Source organism: Vulpes lagopus, chromosome 21, assembly GCF_018345385.1.
Source record: "Vulpes lagopus strain Blue_001 chromosome 21, ASM1834538v1, whole genome shotgun sequence".
NCBI lineage: Eukaryota > Metazoa > Chordata > Mammalia > Carnivora > Canidae > Vulpes > Vulpes lagopus.
Window position 1 is genome coordinate 35207634 of NC_054844.1, and position 20307 is coordinate 35227940.

A 20307-nucleotide genomic window follows, 5' to 3' on the forward strand; every position below is an offset into this window, starting at 1 on the left:
TAGAAAAGTGAATTAACCTAAAACTCTACACCAAACGTACTACTGGTCCTTTTACATAGCCTGTATGTTACTAATATCTCAGCCCTCTATCCACTCTATCTCTCGGCAGCTTTACCTACTAATCTATTGATGTCAAAAACATCCTTCATTCTGAATTTCTCACCAGTTTTGGGCTTTTCATTTTGTAGTGCTTAAAGTATCTCAATTTTTCCAACACTAATCACAACTGTTCACCTGTTTGTACATTTTCTCTACCTAGCATCTATTCCTCCAACAGTCCCCAGTTTCAACTTGGGTACCTATCCCAGCAACCCCAGTGCTGTCTATGATTCCAGTTGTATTGTCCTAACCCACAAGCAAGGTTGGTCTGTCTGATTACAGCTCTCCCACCAATAACAGCAATTTGTTTCAGGCCAAGTCAGATCCCACAAAATAATCAGACCCTATGCTAGAACCTTAGTTTGAACTACTGAGGCGATGTAGTTCCCAATATCCCCTGGATTGGTGTGGTTAAAGTCCAAATCCCTTCACCAGGCTTACCCATACCTTCATTAGTTTGCTCCTCCTTACTTCTCCAGCATCACATCATCCTGGCATCTTCTGGCACCCCACGCTTTACTTTTGGTTTCCTAAGTGGTTTAAGCACTGACTCCTCCCCAGGCATTTGCACATGCTGTTGCTTCTATCTGGAATACTTTTTGCCCTCTCCCTTTCTCCTGACCAATCCTGCTCATCTTTTGAGCTTCGGATAAGGAGTTATTTTTTCAAGTAAGCCTTCTGACTTTCCCACCTGAGCTACATCTTCCTATGAGGCCCCAAATCATCTTCCGAATTAACCTTGTCTTACACACCTGACGGAGCAGAAAGGTTATTTTGGTACTAATAATTCTCATTCGTCCGCCAAGCAGTTATTATATACATAATTAGTATTAGTTGCTGTGAAGAATGTAAAAAAAAAAAGTGGAATAAAATGCTACCATTTCCTTTAAAGAACATAAACAAAATCTTAAAATCAACAGGTGGGACAGAAGTATAACAAATTTAAGAACAATGCAAGACAGTGTTAATTACATGAACAATATAGCCCCTAAATTTTGGGCTATTCCATAGCTCAAAATTCCAGAGACCACATTCTTAACCTTAAAAAACTGTAAGCAGGTATATGAACCAGAAGAAAATAATTAAGATGCTAATTATAAAACAATTTAATAGCAATTTTTAGTAAAGCAAGAAATTAAGAATGTACAATCAGTGAAAGACCTAAAAATGAATGATTCCAATCACATTTAATATTTTTTTGTTTGTATAAATGAAGACCATCTTAAGTATTTACATCAACTCCTATTTAGAGTAAAGGTTTGTTTTACACAAATTTGAGATGGAAAAGATCAAGGAAAATTGTGTAAGGCTGACTAAATATGAAACAAGCCAAAGGAAATACAAGATAGTAGATCACTGAAGAGCAAGCACTACTATGAGGCTAAATGGAAATGTATTCAATTCCAGCAGAGGAGGCTTACACTGCTGTCAAGTGAAAACTCACAGGAATTTTACCAAGTTGCAAAGGGACTAAAAACCTTATACACGAATTTCAAAAACACAAAGTGCACCAACCTAAAGCAAAGATGAAAAGTTCTTAATGGAGGTACAACAGAAAAACAAACGTGTATTTCAATGGGTTAATAGTCTCAGTCCCTCCTCAACCGATTTGATAATTACGTGAACCAAAACAAGTTGACAAGAGTAAAAATAAATAAATTAATTAATTAAAACTCCTAACCCATGAGAAGCTCTAATTTTACAGCCATGGAAGGAAATAAAATTGTAATGGATTTAAAGTAGTTTGACACCATTATATTCAAGACACTAGCAGATCTTACTCTCCAATCAAGGGCTATGATTAGGATAGCTTCTCTTACACCTTAAGACTCGTAATCCTCTCCTAATTCATTTCCAAGTTAGCAGAGAGGTTATCAAGGGGAAAACAACCTTGCCTTCAAAACTGAGAAAAAATCAGTATTTCTAATCTAATGATACAGTATAAATAACCCTTGTATAAAGAAGAGATTTAGAAAAACTCAATTCTTAGGAGTAGACAGGTAGACAAAAAGAACTGTTACTGCACCTAAAATGTAAGAGATTAAAGTTACTTTCCATGTTCGGTTTTCAAAATGCTCCCAACTCTGGTTCCTAGGATATTGGTTCCCTTCCTCACTACTCATTTCACATAACTTAATCGAGGTAGGAATTAGCCACTTATTAGCAACCCTTGACAGTATAAGATTTCAGGCAAAACAGAACTTCAAAGCTCTGGGACATGGTCACAGACTTAACACAAAATAAGCATCATATATGGGAGATGAATTCTTCTGTTTAGAATACACTATTACATGCAAATTTCATTATACAAGCAGAGCATTCAACTGGCAAAATAGGTCCGCTAATAAGAACCCTGTATGCATGGAACAACAGTCACACCACTACTAGGTTCCTACCCTTCCCTTCAGAGGACACATCTATAAGATGACCATGAAGAGCACGCTTCATAATTCGCGTTAGGCAGCCATACTGCAGAGGATTCACAATCTCAAAACCTTAACAGATCAAATTTCACTATTTAGGATTTTTCCTTGGGGACAAAATTTAACTTCAAAACATTACTAATAAGACTGATGAGGGCAGCCCAGGTGGCTCAGCGGTTTAGTGCCACCTTCAGCCCAGGGTGTGATCCTGGAGACCGGGGATCGAGTCCCACGTCAGGCTCCCTGCATGGAGCCTGCTTCTCCCTCTGCCTGTGTCTCTGCCTCTGTGTCTCTCTCATGAATAAATAAATAAAATTAAAAAAAAAAGACTGATGAATAACTACTTAAAATATTCTAAAGGACATGAAAGTTAAAGCAAAAAGGGAGATCTGAAAAGCTGAGGCAGATGATCTGTCATTCAAATACACATCTTCTCTAGGTAATTACTTTTCAAAAGTAATACTTGCTAAATTTCCATTGTATAGCACGCATTTGATTTAGATAGACTTGGCCCTCCCCACCACCAAAAAAGGCTTCTTTGGTGACTGGTAGAGATGGAGAGGGAGGTAGAGGAGAGTGGTGGCTTCAAGATTTAGATGCATTGGATCCAAGTGCCACTGAGACACCCAACAAAACACAAGTAGCAGACAACCGTAGGCCTGAGATTTAACCTTAACAAGCTAGAGTTAACATTTAGAGGGTATATCCTTTAATTAGGGAAGTAGGAAAAAAAATCACGCAGACTATTTAAAAATGGTCTAAAACGGTGGCCACAAAAAGCACTTAAAAAAAACTTAGAATATGGATGGGAGAGCAGTAACCAGCAGGGAGAGAAATGGGATGAATGGTAAAAAAGAGGTCAAAGTGGAAACAAATTAGTTCAGAGAAACCAAAGGCGTAGGACGACAATTACATTAAAGTCAAGCAACAGGGGCGCCTGGGTGGCTCAGTCAGTTGAGTGACTCAATTTTGGCTCAGGTCACCTCAGGGTTGTGAGACTGAGCCCCACATCGGCTCTATGCCAGCTGGGAATCTGCATGAAGATTCTCTCCCACTGCCCTTCCCCCTCACCCAGGCACTCTCTCAAACAAAACCAAAAAAAAAAAAAAGTCACTCCATACTGAGAAATACCCCCTAAAAACGAGTTAGTGGTGAGAGGTTATTGCTTTTGGCAAGTAGGTCACAAGTGATCTTGAGAGTAGTTTTAGTAAAGGGTGGGCAGATGAGTGAGTTCTCTGTAGCTTTTTCTATATGTATTTAGAAGCTTGAATTGACTCTTAAATGCACCATTAACAAGTTTATTAGCTCAAAATATTGGCCATGGTCAGGGATCTTGGAAAGTTTTAGGATTTGTAAACAGGTAGCTAACCAGCCAAATGCAGCTCTTGTGTTTCTTCCCCATCCCCACCCCCATCCCCTACACAAAAATATGAGATTTTCAAATCATAAAATACAAATGATCCGGTAATACTGGTCTCCCATTCGCTGTGTGCCTTTTGCCAGAAGCATGCCTGTGTCCTGGTGGATACCTCTGTGTCTTAATGGCACCTCACTTTACTCATTTCCTACGACTTCTTGGTCCCCAAAGCTGTGAAGTACTGAAGCTGGAAACCTGGAAACTTGACCTTTACTGAAATAAACACTAGCCATTTACTGTCTACTCTAGGTTAAGACCGAGAAAGGTAAAGTCTCAAAGCCAGAAGAACTCTTCCTGACTCCTGGCTTAAGTCAACTGTGGTCCCTGCTGACACTAAAGACATCCAGCTTTCCCCAAACTGATGCTGATTTAATCTTTAAAAGGGAAATCATCCGTGTGTGAAGGAAATTTGCAAGAATTTTCATGCATTCACAGGAATATTATCCACATGGCTTACACACAGAACAGCTTTACCACCTCAAAGCGGAGGAAAAAGCTTTAAGGAAATTATCTTCCATGTACCGTCTTACGTGCACTTCACTGGACATTCCAATCCTTTGTCAACAACAGAGCTGCTTCGGTTCAGTACCCTGGCCTTCAGTCTCTTCTCATTCAAACCCAAAACTATCTCTAAAAAATAAATACTGGGCAGCCCAGGTGGCTCAGCGGTTTAGCGCCACCTTCAGTCCGGGGCCTGATCCTGGAGACCCGGGATTGAGTCCCACGTCCAGCTCCCTGCATGGAGCCTGCTTCTCCCTCTGCCTGTGTCTCTGCCTCCCTCTCTCTCTCTCTCTCTCTCTCGCTCTCTCAATAAATAAATATTTTTAAAAATAAATACTGCCAAATGAGTAACACCTTCAAAAGATCATAGGATGTCTCAGCTTTAAAACGGTTTCCTCAAAGCCTATGGAATAACCCACAAATCCTACAGTCCTTTCAGATCTGCATCTGTACCTTCAGAATCCCATTTCCCCTACCTTCCCATACTCTTCGTGCACGTCAGGCCTCTGAACATACCAATACTACTCCCTCTTCTCTACAGACCTCTTCTAACTCCTACGGATTAATTCATGATTTGACATTCAGCCACAGAATCAAACTGTTTTATGCTTATGTCTGCCAGCACAGCCCAGCTTTCACAGGCACATTAAAGTCCTTAAAAGCCCTCAACCTACAAACCCCAGTACTGAGTTTACTTTCTGCCCAACAGAGGCTCTCTCCACCTAACAACCTCCCAACAGTGTAGTAATAAAGCCTTTTGCCCATACTCTCTCCCACACTTCCCCGCCTCCTGACCAACCCAGATGCTTCCCCACATGGCTTATCATGGGCCGTGTCCCCATCTCTTGAAAATTTTAAGAGATTTCTTTTAAAGGCAGTATCTCCATGTCTGTCACTTTACCATGCGTTATCCAAAACTTTTGAATGCAAGTCCTCCTCTACTACCACCCTTTTTATTTTGCTTAGAAAATGCTTATGAATCCTTCACAATGGAGATTAAGTGGTTTAAATATCACCACCTTGGTAAAACCCAAAGCAGTTATTCTCAGCTCCTTCAGCTGCATAAAATATCGCTCCTAACCCAGGGCAGCCTTGGTTGTTTTGTGATTTCTGTTCTTGTGTTCTTTTACACCCACTGGGCTTTGAGAACCTGAATGAAGAGAATCATGCAAGTCTTACCCAGTACAATCCTTTGTACATATTAGGGACTCAAAGACTAAGAAAGAAGAAACTTAGAAAAAACTAGAAAAAAATCACAGAAACTTTAAAGCTGGCTAACATCATCTAAAATCTACTGAAAGACATTTAATTTTCACTCACATCAAGTTCTGTTTAATAGAACAAATGTTTTAAGCTCCTAACCCCATAACACGGAGAGAAGAGGGACAGAGTAGCAGCGGAAGAAAGGGAGCAGGGCTTGCCAAATCTGAGAAACCTATCAGTTCTGCTCTGCCTTGGATGATAAGCAATAGAACCTCACTTAAGATCCAGAAGATTTTTCATTCCTGTCAACCTTTTCAGAGCTTCCCCCATTCTGAGGTTTTAGTTTTGTTAGGGTAGATGGTGGTAGTGTTGTGGGGGGCTAAGGGGAAACATTTGCTCATTTTGAGGGTTTTTCTGTGTTTTGTTATTTCTACTCAATTTTACTTCCATCTGATGCCTACCTGGGAGCCTGGTATCCACAACAGGTAGGTTTGGCTACCAAATATAATTTGAATGGCCTTAAGATACATGGTGAACTCTGATGTTGAAAACAACCTAATTCATCAAGGCTGAAACTGCTATGAATTGCAACATTTTTGAGTCACAATGAATTAAGACCATGAACATAGGTGTGAAAAAATGAGTTTTCCACTTAACATTTTTGGTTCATATGCTAAATATCTTTAAGCCAACCTATTTGAAGAGGTTCTCATGAATGCTCACCTACAGAATATAAGATCCTCCAAGTATTTCTGAATAATGTGTGAATTGAGGAAGAAAAAGCCTTTGATAACATTTTAGTAATTACATTCCCAACTCTCCATTTTTACTAACAAAATGATGATTAGCAGCTAATTATTTAGGCCATTAATTGATTGCTTTGTGATTAAAACTATGTATGTTAACTGTACTTAAAAACGGAGGTACTTTAAGAATGGGTATTGCCTTCCATGTTTTAGTAATTAAATGTTGTGGAAAAGTACATTGTGATTAGAAAACAAAATACCATAGCTTTTTCTATTTTTGTGGGTTTTTTTATAATAAATCTTTAGTCTAAAAATTTTTTTAAACAAAAGCCTCTGGCTTTTCTTGTACCATTCTCTTTCTGATAATGAACACTGAGTGTGAATGCAAAACCCTGCATATCATTATGTGAAACATTTATGCATTCAGAGTGTCTACTTGGTGGTTTTCTTCTTAAGAAGCTAAACAATTCATTAAACAAGCTGCTCCTGAATGGTAGATCAGAACAAGCATAAGCTGCCTTCTGTAGAATTCTATTGTGAAGCTGTACCCATTTGTGTTTTCTTTGAAGCCATAAAAATGAAACCCTTATGCTCATATTAAAAGCATAAGAAAGACATCTATTATGTCAATAGATTTAAAACACGGCCTTAGACACAGTGAGAACCACTCCAAAATGGCACTCTTATAATAGCAAAGGTTAAGAAGTGCATTCCCAGAGAAAACCTTCAAAGGCCTACATATCATTATATCCCAAAACAGATGGCATTGCAGTGTTTGGAACTATAGTTTATGGACACCTACAATCTCAAATAAATCCTTTCTAATCCCACTCTTTTGTCTAGATTTTGTACTTTGATGATAACTGCAGGTGCCTTTCTCCATTCTTCAGAGAATGACAAGGATATGAAGATTCATGTACACACATGGACACAACTCTTACTAGGACTTTAATGCACAAATATTTTACTAGCATCAGATTTATACTTTATAGATACCTAGGATTCCTACCTTCTAATCCATTATAAATCTTCAGCCTGAATTTTGTACGAAAATCAAACATATACGTCATCCTGGTGGAAGTATAAACTCATGAAAATCATTTTACAAACAATATGAGTTCTCTACAATTTGTGTGTATACTCAGGAGAATCTCAACACAGCAGATGGAAACAAGAAAATTCACAGCAGCACCATTTATAAGAATGACAAAATGCACATAGCCCAGCCCAAAAGTTTATCAATAGGAAAATGAACAAATGGACTGTAATATACTCAATATTGCATAGCAATGAAGAATGAACCTCTGCACACACCAATATAAACCTCAAAAGCAATGTTGAGCAAGAGTAAGAAAACTATGAGTGTTTCCTTTACATATAAAGTTGAAAGGGTACAAGATTGAGCAACGAATTATTGTTCCTTAGCTTATTCAATTAACTAAAACTCTTAAGGAAAAGCACACTAGTGTGACTGATTGCAGCATAAAGTTTATGATTATTTGTTACAGATCTCAAACTGAATGCTTCTTTGGATCTTAGTTTACAAAATTGCCTGCAGACACTAAATTCTAATGGGTCCTTACGGGCCAAGAAATTTGTTTAAAATATATTTCAATATTTAAGGAAAATGTCAATTCTAACCGATAAAGATATTTAAGTAGTATAATTATACCGAAAGAGTTTTACTTCACAATTTACCTGAAACTTCACAAGGCTTGTGAGACTGCAGAAAATAGTTGCTCTTTATTTCCTGTCTGTATATAAGATGTGGTTTGTTATGATCATCTTCATGCTCGCTCCCATCTGCCTTCATTATAGGTTCTAAGAAATATTCACCATCATGTGCTTTAAATGTTCCCATCTGAAAACAAACAAAAGAATTAACTTGGTCACTAAGGGAAAGCATGCAGTGCCACAGGTGAAAGGGAGCACCAGAAAGCAGGACATCCAGAATTCTGTTCACTAAATGTCATCCACTGATTAGAACATTTTCTTTCCATGGTTCCCTTCATTCTCATATATTGAGTCATGAAGACTGGATAGTGTTCTCACAGGCAGAGTTGAGATGACTGGCATCCCAGGTGTAAACAGTGGTACAGGTGATGACATCAAAATGGAAAAAAAAAAAAATCTAGCACATTCTAGTAATAAGAAAGCCTGTTTGGCTTGGTCTATAGCAGGCAGTGAGAGACAAGACAAGGTTGTCTGGGGTCAGATTAGAGATCTTCAAAGGTGATGCTAGCAATTTAGAATTTGTTTTGTTTTTTTTTTTTAATTTTTTTTTTAATTTTTATTTATTTATGATAGTCACAGAGAGAGAGAGAGAGAGGCAGAGACACAGGCAGAGGGAGAAGCAGGCTCCATGCACCGGGAGCCTGATGTGGGATTCGATCCCGGGTCTCCAGGATCGCGCCCTGGGCCAAAGACAAGCGCCAAACCGCTGCGCCACCCAGGGATCCCGCAATTTAGAATTTGTAAGCAATGCAGAGCCACTGAAGAGTTTTCACGAAGGTCTACCTTCTAAATTCCAGAATCCACTAACTTGCCTTTACATAACTAGTAGCATTTTCAACTTGAACCTGTCCAAAGCCAAACTTGATTTGCAGTCCAAAACTGTCCTTTCTTCAATGGCCCCTATGTCAGTAAATGGCAACCGTATCATTCCAATAATTCAGGCCAAAAGTTTTTAGAGAAATCAAGGATGGGCTCTTGTGTCCACACAGACATCCCACATTCAATTCATCTGCAAATCCTGATGGCTCAACCTTCAAAGCATAACTGAAATCCAACCACTTCTGCCAAATTTTACTACCGCATCCATATCTAACCTCACGCTTGGTTTCCTCTGTAAACCAACTGCCCTCCAGTCTCTATGGAATAGTCACAGTAATTCCTCAAGTCTAGATCAGGTCACTCAAAAAACAAACATGACCAAGTCATTCAGTAAGATCCAAACTCCTTACAATAGTCTACAATGTCCTGATGTCTCCACCCTTTCCCCCACTGTCCCTCCAAGCACACGACCAATTGTGATTTCTCCCACTTCCACCTTGGCTCATTCTACAGCTCTACTCCTGGCACCTCTGCTATTCCTCAAATATGACGAGGAAATGCCTACCTCAGGACCTTTGCTAAAACTTCTGTTTCAAACGCTTCTCCCAGCTAGCTCCTCTAGCACTTGTTTCAGGTTTCTGCTTGACACTTAACACCCTCTAAGAAATGTCACCCCACCTCCTAGATCCACTCCTTTCATCCAGTTTCAGTTTTCTTCCCTTATCACTACCTCATTTTGTTTGATGCCCACTACAATATAAGCTCCATAGCAGAACTTTTGCCTATACTCTTCTCTGCATGCCTCTCATGCCTGCCACATACCAGACATCGGTGTATGAGTAACATTAAATTAATGAAAAAGACTAAAAGTCAACTATTTTTAAGAAGACTATAGGGATGAAGTTTAATTTAGCACTTTTGTGTGTTATAGATGGTGGCAAGAAAACCAAAACACATTAGCAGTTCTAAGATAAAGGCTATAAAACCCTAAAGAGGTAACAGAACCTGATTTATAGTGACAGCAATGGTAAGAGTTGGAAGAGAAAGACTACAAGATGTGAATGCCTAAGGAAAGCAAAAAAAAAAAAAAAAAAAAAATTTAAATAGAGACCGCGAGGGAGAATTTATGATAGAGATACTTTTCTGATGAAATAGGATTTACCAAAAGGACTCCAGAAATGTTGAAACTCCAAATAGACCCCATACAGATCCAATTCAAAGACCACTGACCACCTCTATTTACATAAACTATGGTACAGCCATACAGTGGAATATCCTGTGGTTACAAAGAATAAACATTTCGTGTAGTGTTACAGAAAGACCTCCGATTATTTCTTGGATACTCTTTTTTTTTTCCCTTACTCTTCTAGTGGCCTATGCTCTAGCATCTCTAATACTACCAGTGCCCGTTTTCCAACCACAAATCACTTATTTTCAATATATAAGAAAAATCCAGCTCTCTATGGCTTCCCTGAAAATATATTTTCAGTTTCTACTTATGCAAATTTCAATTTTACTTATGCTTATAAGTAACAGACTAATTTTGACACCTGAGTAAATGAACCCACAGAAAAATTGCTTTCTGCCTTTTTAAAAAGGCATGCTAAAGAAGGGAAGTGTGATAGTATCTTGGTAAAAGATACCAATAGATTATGAGGTGGCTTATTACATATCTCAATGCACGCACCCACAAAACTACTTTGAATACAAAACTACTTCTCCCAAGCTATACTGAAGATCTACCTTGGAAGTTTTTATACTCTTTTTGGATCAAAATCCGACAATAAGGTATTTCTATCATAATGTTCCAGTCAGACTGCACAGGAGTCAAACCTGAATTCCCACATGAGAAGTGAGAATAGCTCTATCCAGAGTCCATAAGAACCTCCTTTTAAGTTGTGCTAGAACACCGTAGCCTGCTAAGAATATGTGTTAGAACTCAAAGGCTTTTCTTCAACAAGGACTTTATGTTTTAGAATACTTGAAGAATAATTTGTCCTCAAAGTGAGACTCTTTTGGATTTATCAATGAGGAACTTATAAACAGATTACTTCCATCATTTTTTTTCTATAATCCACCCCACTGCAGAGGACTTTCTGTTCAAATAAAAGTATTAGAGCTTTGCCTAAAATCTCTTAAGAAAGGGGTTTTTTGTTGTTGTTGTTGGTTTTGTGTATGCAGTTTGTGTGTCTGTGTGTGTTTTTTAACTTGGAAAGAAACCTGGTAAGATATTGACGGACTTAAAACAGGTGGTTCATAGAATTATATTTAGATCATGCCATATTTTTAGCAACCTGCCTATCTGCAGAGGGCCACTGCAATTTGATTCATGAGAAATGCCAATCAAATTCCAAACACTTTCTTTGGAACACTATTAAAAGCAACAAAACTAGTTTTCACTTGGGAAAGGGTTTCCCACTTATTGGAGCAATGATCTTCTATTTGCCAAGCTGTACTGAAAGGCAGTAAGTGATTATACATACAACTGGTTCCAATTTAGTCTCATAGGTCAAAATTTTTATGTTTAGAGTATTTTTTATAATATGTAATTGTTTTTCCAAAATGTTACTTCATATTGTGGCATTTATACATACTTTTTTCCAAATACATGGCAAACACATGTACTGTAGCCACAACCAATAATGTACTCAGATTTCATTAAAGAGTAAAAACAAGTAGAATATATAAACCATTTGGATGCTTTTCCCAAATCGTTTACAGTTATCACATTAGTATTGGCAACTACAGAACATTCAAAATAAGATCCAACTGAGTAAGTCAATTAGAGGCTCTACTGAATTTTAGCAACAAATTACTCTCAACGATTAATAAAATTGGATTTTAATTCCAGGGGTGGATCACAATTACGTATTTCAGTCTTTGTGGTGGTAGTTATTCATAAGTCATAATGAGACTCAGTTTAATGCTATTTACAATAAGAGCCTGAATAGGAGTTCTGCGTTTATACTTACAGAAACTTGGGCAAGTCACTTCATATCTGATCCTCAGTTCCACGACTTGTAGAGTAGAACTAAAACTACCTAATTTCTTGAGAAAGGCAATATGTTAAAATGTCAATGATTTTGAAATGGGATGAAAAATTCTCCACTAAAAACACAGATGTTACCGCCACCCTTTTTCCTCTGGGCAGAGTTTAATCGTTATGTAATGAAAGATCATAAAAATTAAAAAAAAAAAAAAAAAAAGGGGATCCCTGGGTGGCGCAGCGGTTTGGCGCCTGCCTTTGGCCCAGGGCGCGATCCTGGAGACCCGGGATCGAATCCCACGTCGGGCTCCCGCTGCATGGAGCCTGCTTCTCCCTCTGCCTGTGTCTCTGCCTCTCTCTCTATCTCTCTGTGACTATCATAAATAAATAAAAATTAAAAAAAAAAAAAAAAAGAAAGATCATGAAGATGAACTCAGATTTGTTGTTACTTTTGGATCCTCCATTAGGTGCAGAAGGTTTTTTTTCTCCCCAACAGTTCATGATAACACCACTGATCAAGCCTAAGATATAGAGTATTATACATAAGCATGCACTGAATGAATCAGCAATATGAAGAAAATCAGTTGTCTCCAGGCACCTGAAGTAGAAAATTCTAAGGTTTTCAAGAAGGGTCTTTCTTTCCTCTAACAACATTCTTTATTCCCCATTCCATGGACAACTCCAGATCTCCAGTATAAAAGTGAGAGGAAGCTATAGAGAGGAAGTGTATTGCCTATACTTCCCCTGAAAAGAGACCACTCTCACCAATCCTTGCTCATAAGGATCAAGAAAAGGACTCTGGACTCATCCACCTAAGCCTTAGATAACCAAATGAGTCTGATCCAAGCAGTATCCCAGCAACATTAATAACAAGGAATAAATTCCACAGTACTCCTCTTTCTTCTAGGCACAGAGGTGTTTTTGAAGTTATGGGAATGCACTAAAAGCAGAACAGTCAAGAAGGACTAGGGAGTGGTTCTCAGGAGTCTCCCAACTTCCTGAAATATCTGGAGACATAAAAACGAAAGTCATAACAATTAATTTGTTAGTTATTCAGAACTGCTTGGAGATGTGTAACGGGAAGATCTTCATGATCTATTGTTAAATGTTTTAAGCCATTGCTTGAAAATATGTAACATCTAGAAGGACACATGCCATACACCTGCCAGACCATTGGTCATATTAATAGCATGTTTTTTTTTTCCTAGTTTCTTATGATTTACAATTAACATATGTACTCTTCAATTATTTAGAGAAATAGTTTTCATTTTCAGGCCTCCCATTCTATTTTTCCCTGAAGTTTACAACATATTGTAGTTTTGTTCTACTTTAGTACAGCTGGACTTCTATTGAGCTCATCAGTGAGGTGAGAATCCAGTATTTTGCTTTTCCTTAGGAGATCTCCTCAGCATTCCGATTGCACATCAATGCCTTTTAGACTGTGGCAACTGTCACAGAAAACTCGAAGCAATTACCAAAACTCGATCTGCCATCAGAAGTCAACTAAGTTTTTGAGGTATTTGTCAAAGAACCATGGGCCTAGACTAAAGAAGCCTTGACTGCTTTAGTTGTAACATAATCCATAGACCCTTAATTACTTCAGCATTCCTGAAAAGTGTCCCCACCCCCACCACCTGACAGCATCCTCCTAGCAGCTTAGATATGGCCATGGAAGACGACAGGCAAGACCCTCCCGGAAAGCAGAACCAGGGGCCTTGTTAACTGGACTTCCCAGAAAGAAGAATCAAGGAAGGTAATCAAAGAACTCTCTTACCAAAGGAGTAGGCAAACTCTCCACAGCCCCTCTGTAGAAGTCCAACATTGCTATAAATCAGTTACTAATGGGTACCTCTTTCTATAGGAAGTTTAAGGTTAGGGTTGTAATCATGCTGTATATAGGGTTGGGAATAGAAGACAGTGTCCCTCTGAAGTTGTCAAGATGACAATGACATGTAGGAAGGAAGAACAAAGGGACACTTGGTGAACGGAAGAAGAGCCTATAGTAAAGACCGGGGGTGAGCACCAGTATCTATTCTCTCTTCTTCCTGGTCATATTACTTGCCCCTCACTTTTCAGCCCTTTGCAGCTCAGCAGAGCCAGGCATCAGCAGAATGCAAACAGAAGTAGTGTGTCACTTTTAGACTAAGATAATCAAGAGCCAGTATGCCTTCATGCTATTACTATGGTAATAAGGCATTCATGTAGCTCATGAACAATTGAATATTCTTGTATTGACATACTGTACCACTAGTATATAACAGTGACCAGTACACAACAAATGACTTCTAAGTATTTGTTGAAAAAATTTCTTCCCCCAAATATTAATATGAATTAAACAGCTTAAGTATATTTCATAGAAACAGGAAGTATGAGCAAAACAAAGCCTCAGGTAACAAGGTACAACATAACCCCATATGAATGGTACTACTCAGAGATCTCAGATTTAAGCTATGCACAGTTTGATGTCCAAGTACCTCAACTAAAATCACTAAAATTAATTTTCCTGCATTGCAAGAGTGATATAAAGAACTAGCCTAATTACTTAACACATTAAAAGTGGCTTTAGCTCATTCATCCACCTATGTATTGAGCATTTCCACGTTCTGTATCGGTTGTTACAATCATCCCCGCACTTAAAACCTATAAATAAGATAGAAGTGTGAACAACCGCAATTCAATAAATGGTGTATAAAGAGTCATCCAGTAGTGGAACAAAGGCAGGCCTGTCAGCTCTGTCTAGAGAAAATCAGGGATAAGGAAAGGTTTAAAATTGATCTGAAGAAAAATATAAAATAAAATAAAATAAAATTGATCTGAAGGATGAAGAGTTTAGGAGAAAGGACTTTCTAGACAAAGTAAATAGAAATTAAAAGTATTATAAATAATATATAAACCTATTCTGGAACCAAACACGTGTTTCTAGAATTCTCTTCCTTGCCACCTGTTTGTCAATATCTTTCTTGGTTAATGGTCACAGGATCATGCAGCCATTTAAGTAAGTCAAGATTATTTTGATCTCCTTTTAGGGTCCAAAATTCTAGTCTGTTTCCTACAAGGCTGTTCAACTTCAGCGCTGACATTTTGATAGTTACTTGTAGAAGAGGCTGTTCTGTGCATTGGGGGAAGTTTAGCAACATCTTTGTCTTCTAGCCACTAGATGCTAAGAGCATCTGCTTTACCGCCCCCGCCACCCCAATTGTAACTGGTAAAATGGTTTCCAAACATCATCGAGAACGTGCCCGCAGTTGAGAACCACTAGTCTACATTAGCACACCTTCCATAGGCACCCACTCTTCCCTTCACTGCCGCAATCGCTTTACTTCAAGGGGCTCTTTTTCCTGCTCCATGGTAGACTAAGAGTGGTCCTTTCAATGACTTGCTGCCTCCCCTAGACCCTGCACAAAACCACATGAGGGGAGGCCCCTCCTAACACATCAAACCAACCCACCATCCCAGCTCAAGCCTCACTCTCTCACAGCGAGTCCAGGCCTCCCCCCACTCTCAACCCACTCCCTTTTCTGGCTGCACAAGGCCATGAGCTTGACTTTCCATATCCACATGGAGTCATCCTGCAAAGTGTAGTTGAGGGTCTTATTTCCACTACAAGTCTCAATGCTCTTACTCTTTCCTCCAAGTTCACACAACACTCTCCACAGTCCTCTCAAGAGCCTAAAACAGACTTCCAGTGTTTGTGTGCCTGGGGTCTGTATAAGGTGGCCCTTAGAATGCTGAGCATAATTGGCCAAGGGCCCCAGCTACTGGGGTTTGAAATCCATCGCTGTCTGCAGACCAGCCATCTCTCTCAAATGCTACTCCCATTTAGTAACGGAGTGTGACAATACTAAGGGTATACTCATCCTCAGGCAGGAGACTCTTCTCCCAGCCCAATCTGGCTTGGAGCAGGCTTTACTGAACCTTGCTTAGATTCCCAGCAGCCTTGGATTCCTCTACCCAACAGTCCCATCCTCCCTGTTTCAAATTTCACCACTCTATTTTCTGACACAGGCACTTCCCCCTAAAAGAAAAAAAAAAAAAAATGCTTGCATACACAATCCCACCTTGTCATCTTCTTCTTGGAGAATCTAAACTAAGATTAGAATGTTAAGTGGCATAAGAAATTCTCCGTGGTATTGGAGTACTTAATAGAGTATGTGAATAACCAAGAGGTCCTTATGAATTTTTTCCACCAAAAAAAATATATATATATGAATGCAGAATGGCATATGTCATGATGTGAGGCTATGTCAGTCATGGACAAATAGGAAGTTTAGAAAACTTTCCTTGAATAGACAAAAACCAGTAAAAAGACAGATAAGAAATGACCATATGGAAAGTGAACAAGAAGTCACTAAAGCAACTCAATAATCAGAGCATTAGTGCCTGACATGCTGCAGAATGGTTATGAGAAACTTCAAAAAAGTACACAGCGCCACTGCAAGTTACTGCAGGAGAACACTGTATAAGCCAGATGCAATGTCTGGTTTTATGACATCTGGAAACGGTTTCTTTCAACCAAAGAGACTGCACTGCTTCAAATCCCACCAAGAAATAGTGAAGTTAACAGTCTAGGCAGTCGGGTTAGTCCCTGAGGGCCTTTGGAAGAAGGGAACCCACTGGGTAATATGAGAAGAGGGCTAGTAGAGACAGAGGTTGCTGCAAGAAGCCTCTGTATAATCTATACATGCCATCCTGACAAGTCTACACCCAAAATTCAGCTCATTAAAATACTGACCTCTACTACTTTGGCAACAGTGCTAACATTACGAGAAGATAGAGAACAGGACCATGAAAACGAAGCTTAAAGAGGAATAGAGGGGGATTAAGGCCTGATAACTATGCATTCTGTGACAGTTTATCAGTGGACTAAAAAAGTTTGACTAGCCATTAGGACTTACAGGTAGCTTTAGTAGTTTCATTTTCATATCTACCGTAGATTTTAGAAATGAATTAATCTGTTTAGATATGTTTGAATTATGTTATACTTATGAGAAATTAAACAGAAAAGCGAAAGTTATACACACATGAAATAAGACTGCTGGCAGATCCTTAGCCCCTTCTGGTTCTTGGGCCCAAAACACTAGTACTAGTCACAGTTCAGTGATTTAGTGAAATATGTAAATACGGAGACTCCAAAAATGGAAAGAAATGGACCATATAGAAATTAAAGTTCACATGTTTAAAGTTAATGCCACACTAGCGCTCTACTTAATTCACGTTGGAGTATTTTTTTTTTTTTTTAATGGTTGCACAGAAATATTTTGAAGACTTTCTGGCTTTCATTCCCTTCCTCTAGAATAGATAGTTCTCAGTAGCCACCAGAGAAAGGTGGGAAGATGGAAGGGGAACTGGTCAAGTAAACGAGATGTGAAGGGGGAACTTCGTTGGATTCCAGGAAGAAAGGATGACAGGAGACAAGGAGATGACAAGATGTACTCATGGCAACTTCTCCACCAAGGATTAAGATCCTAGAGAGAGAAGACATATTAGTTTAAGGGAATTGCCAAGATAAGTGGTTCAGCATGCTGAGTAGGATTCAGGGAAAGGATGTCTCAAAGAGATCCCTCCCCCACCCCCCCACATGCCCCCACTACATGGGAAGTGTAGCAGAATTTGGTAAACGGAAGAACGAAGTCCCCCTTGACGTTCAAATGCCACGGAGTATTTCAGACCCTTAGAGGGCTCTACAAGGCTACCAACAGCAACACTAAGCCACCTTACATGGTGAAGGTACAGCAGCGGAAGCAGCGATTGAGAAGGGCTGCACAATGCAGCAGCCAGACAGATTAGGTAGTGTGGCAGTCAGACCTTGTAGGGACAGGCAGCACCAGTGACATCCAGGAGCCTCAACTGGCCAAAGGAGGCCACAAGTTCTCAGGCCTAGATTTGAGCTGCTGGTGCAAGATGCCAAGATGCCCAGCAACTAAGGTACAAAAGACACCAGAAACTAGAGGAACTGGGGGATCATCTCTCCTCCTTCCTCCCCAACAACGACTTTAGGACAAACAGTATGGCCTCGTATGGGGTCAATTTTCATCAGTCGTCAATGTATGCTTGAATCTAGCAACATAGGGGACAATACACATTAATAGAGAAAAAAAAATCACATTCATTTCAATATACTCAGGAACACACATCCATTTATAATTAAATGCAAACGTAAAGCAAAAAAATAAAGAAACTAGAAAAAAAGAACCCCTCTAAATTTTAAGTCTGGCTCTAACAATCCTTCAGTAAACTTCAATGTTAGTGTTTAACGGACTGGCAGAGGTCAAAGCTAGATCAGAGTCACATACACAAAGTCAAACACCAGTCCGGGAGCAAGAAGGAGCAGGGCCAGAAGATTAGCATTAGTAACTTCATAGGCATTGTAGCGAGGTTGATCTGCAAACAATCCAGCTGGTCCAGGTTGTGGGTACAACAATTTTATCCAAATCTAAAGACTAATCTGAGAGTAAGGAGGATTGCATATAATGACAAATGCACTGTAGAATCTACCAGAAGTTCAGCTATTTGAGGACACCACTGTTGTCAAAGTAGTTAATGACTGAGTCAGGGTACAAAGAAGACACACAGCCAAAAATACATAACTAATACTGGTTCTGGTAAAAAGAGCAGAAGTGGGAAAGTCAAAGAACGGTCATTAATCCCAATAATTTAGACTTTGAATTGGTCATGATCACACCATTAAAGACACTTAGAATATTTCCAGTAATACAGCGAATACCAGGATCTAGCTCTACCATGACTGGGGTATCCTCAATGCAGCCTTACAAATAAATTAAAACGCATTAGATACAAAGTAAGTTTTTTAAATGTTAAGTCTGATAAGGTCAACAAATCTCTCAAAAGCAGAGTGCATACATAAGTCAGACTAATAATGTATAATTTAGACAGCTATATCCAAATTGGCACAGTAACAGGCGAGAAGAACTCCAGTCAAGACCTAAAAACATTTCCGTTTCTTGATTTCAAAAAGGGGATATTGAATAATTTGATCTACACCAGCATTATGAATCAACACGAGCAGAAACCTCACTCTTAATAATGCTTCCCATCTGGAATACTTTTCCATGCTGTGAAACACTAAATCAAGAAAACATTAACCATGACAAATTGTGGTAGTAAATCTAGAATTTTCCAGATGAGCTAGCCATTCTGAAAGGCTCTAGAAAATAATATTTTTCTTTCCTTTGATATATAGGTGGCTGTATAAATATTAGCGCCTCTGCCAATCTGGTGTTGCAAGCTTCTTACATTTAACACAGCAGAAAGGAAGGAAATTGTTCGAGGCATTCTATGTAAATACAGCTCAAAGTAGCAGGAAAAAGAGCAAGACCTTCCAAATTTACTTAGTGATGACCAACACTCAAACCCAGGAAGACGGCTTACATCAATTAACCTAAGAGGAAGCACTGCATTTGAATTCGAGAATCCAGTAACCAGATTCTTAGTTGTTTCTTCCTGAACAGGTCTTCCATCAGGAGTTCATGAAGCATCTATTTTAACAGATCAAAACCTGGGGTTTCAGAAACTTGAATGGGAAAGCGTTAGACCTATTTTTCTGATACTTAACATTTCCTTTAATTAGGATTGTAGGTGAAACCACAGACATTGTGACTTTGTTATCAAAAAGATACCTTTGTTATCAAAAAGTTGGTGTAGCTGGTTTACACTCATGATCACCGCCATAGCAAACAGACCCCTCCCCAACAGACTGCTTAGGGCATTAATGAAGTATATTATGAAACCGTAAATTGTAGTCTTTCTAACATTTTGACTACTGTGAACCCTTAAAAGGAAGCCAATTAACATTTTACACATTAAAAGTATGTTGAGAAAAGGTCCTAAGTTTCCTCAGACTGATGTTCATGGTTAAAGGGAAGGGAGGAGGGGGAGGATTAGAACCTCTGCCTTCAAGCGAAGGGAACAAAACACAAAGAACCCGCTATTTTATTTCATTTCCTTTCTCTGGAGTTTTCCTTCATCAAAATTACCATTTTTTACTCCTGTCACTCTAAGGATCGCTTCTCACTTGCTGGTACCAGGTCTTTGTAGACACTGTCAAACTGTAGTACATTTTGAACAGGGGCAGGTGCAGCCTCTACGGCTAGACCCGTGCGTGCTATCAAGAAAGCCAACTTCTCTTAAGACTTTGCATTTGACGTATATTCGTTTCCTCCTAAACTCAAGGAGCAGATTTAATTCAGGGGAGTCCACCTAATTCAGGGGACCCTGCCTCCCTAAGGGCTCCAAAAACGTTGGTGTGTCAATGAAGTCCATTTGCCCTCCTGCTGGAAAAGATCTTCCACGTGCGGCACAGGCCCCAAAGAACCACCCCCTGACTCGCACGCTCAAGAGCTGACACTTCCAGAAGTCTCC

At 39.2% G+C, this 20307-nt stretch overlaps 1 protein-coding gene across 3 annotated transcripts in view; it reads right to left on the reverse strand.

Moving 5' to 3' along the window:
* Positions 1-20307, reverse strand: part of ADAMTS20 (ADAM metallopeptidase with thrombospondin type 1 motif 20) — a 163776-nt gene that overhangs the window by 142260 nt on the left and 1209 nt on the right. For all 3 annotated transcript variants that reach the window (XR_005984934.1, XM_041736786.1, XM_041736785.1), the window contains exon 3: positions 8088-8250. Coding sequence is in view for 2 of the 3 variants with exons in the window: in XM_041736786.1 (XP_041592720.1) it covers positions 8088-8250 (163 nt within the window). In the remaining variant the exon portion in view is untranslated. The remainder of the gene's footprint in view (positions 1-8087; positions 8251-20307) is intronic.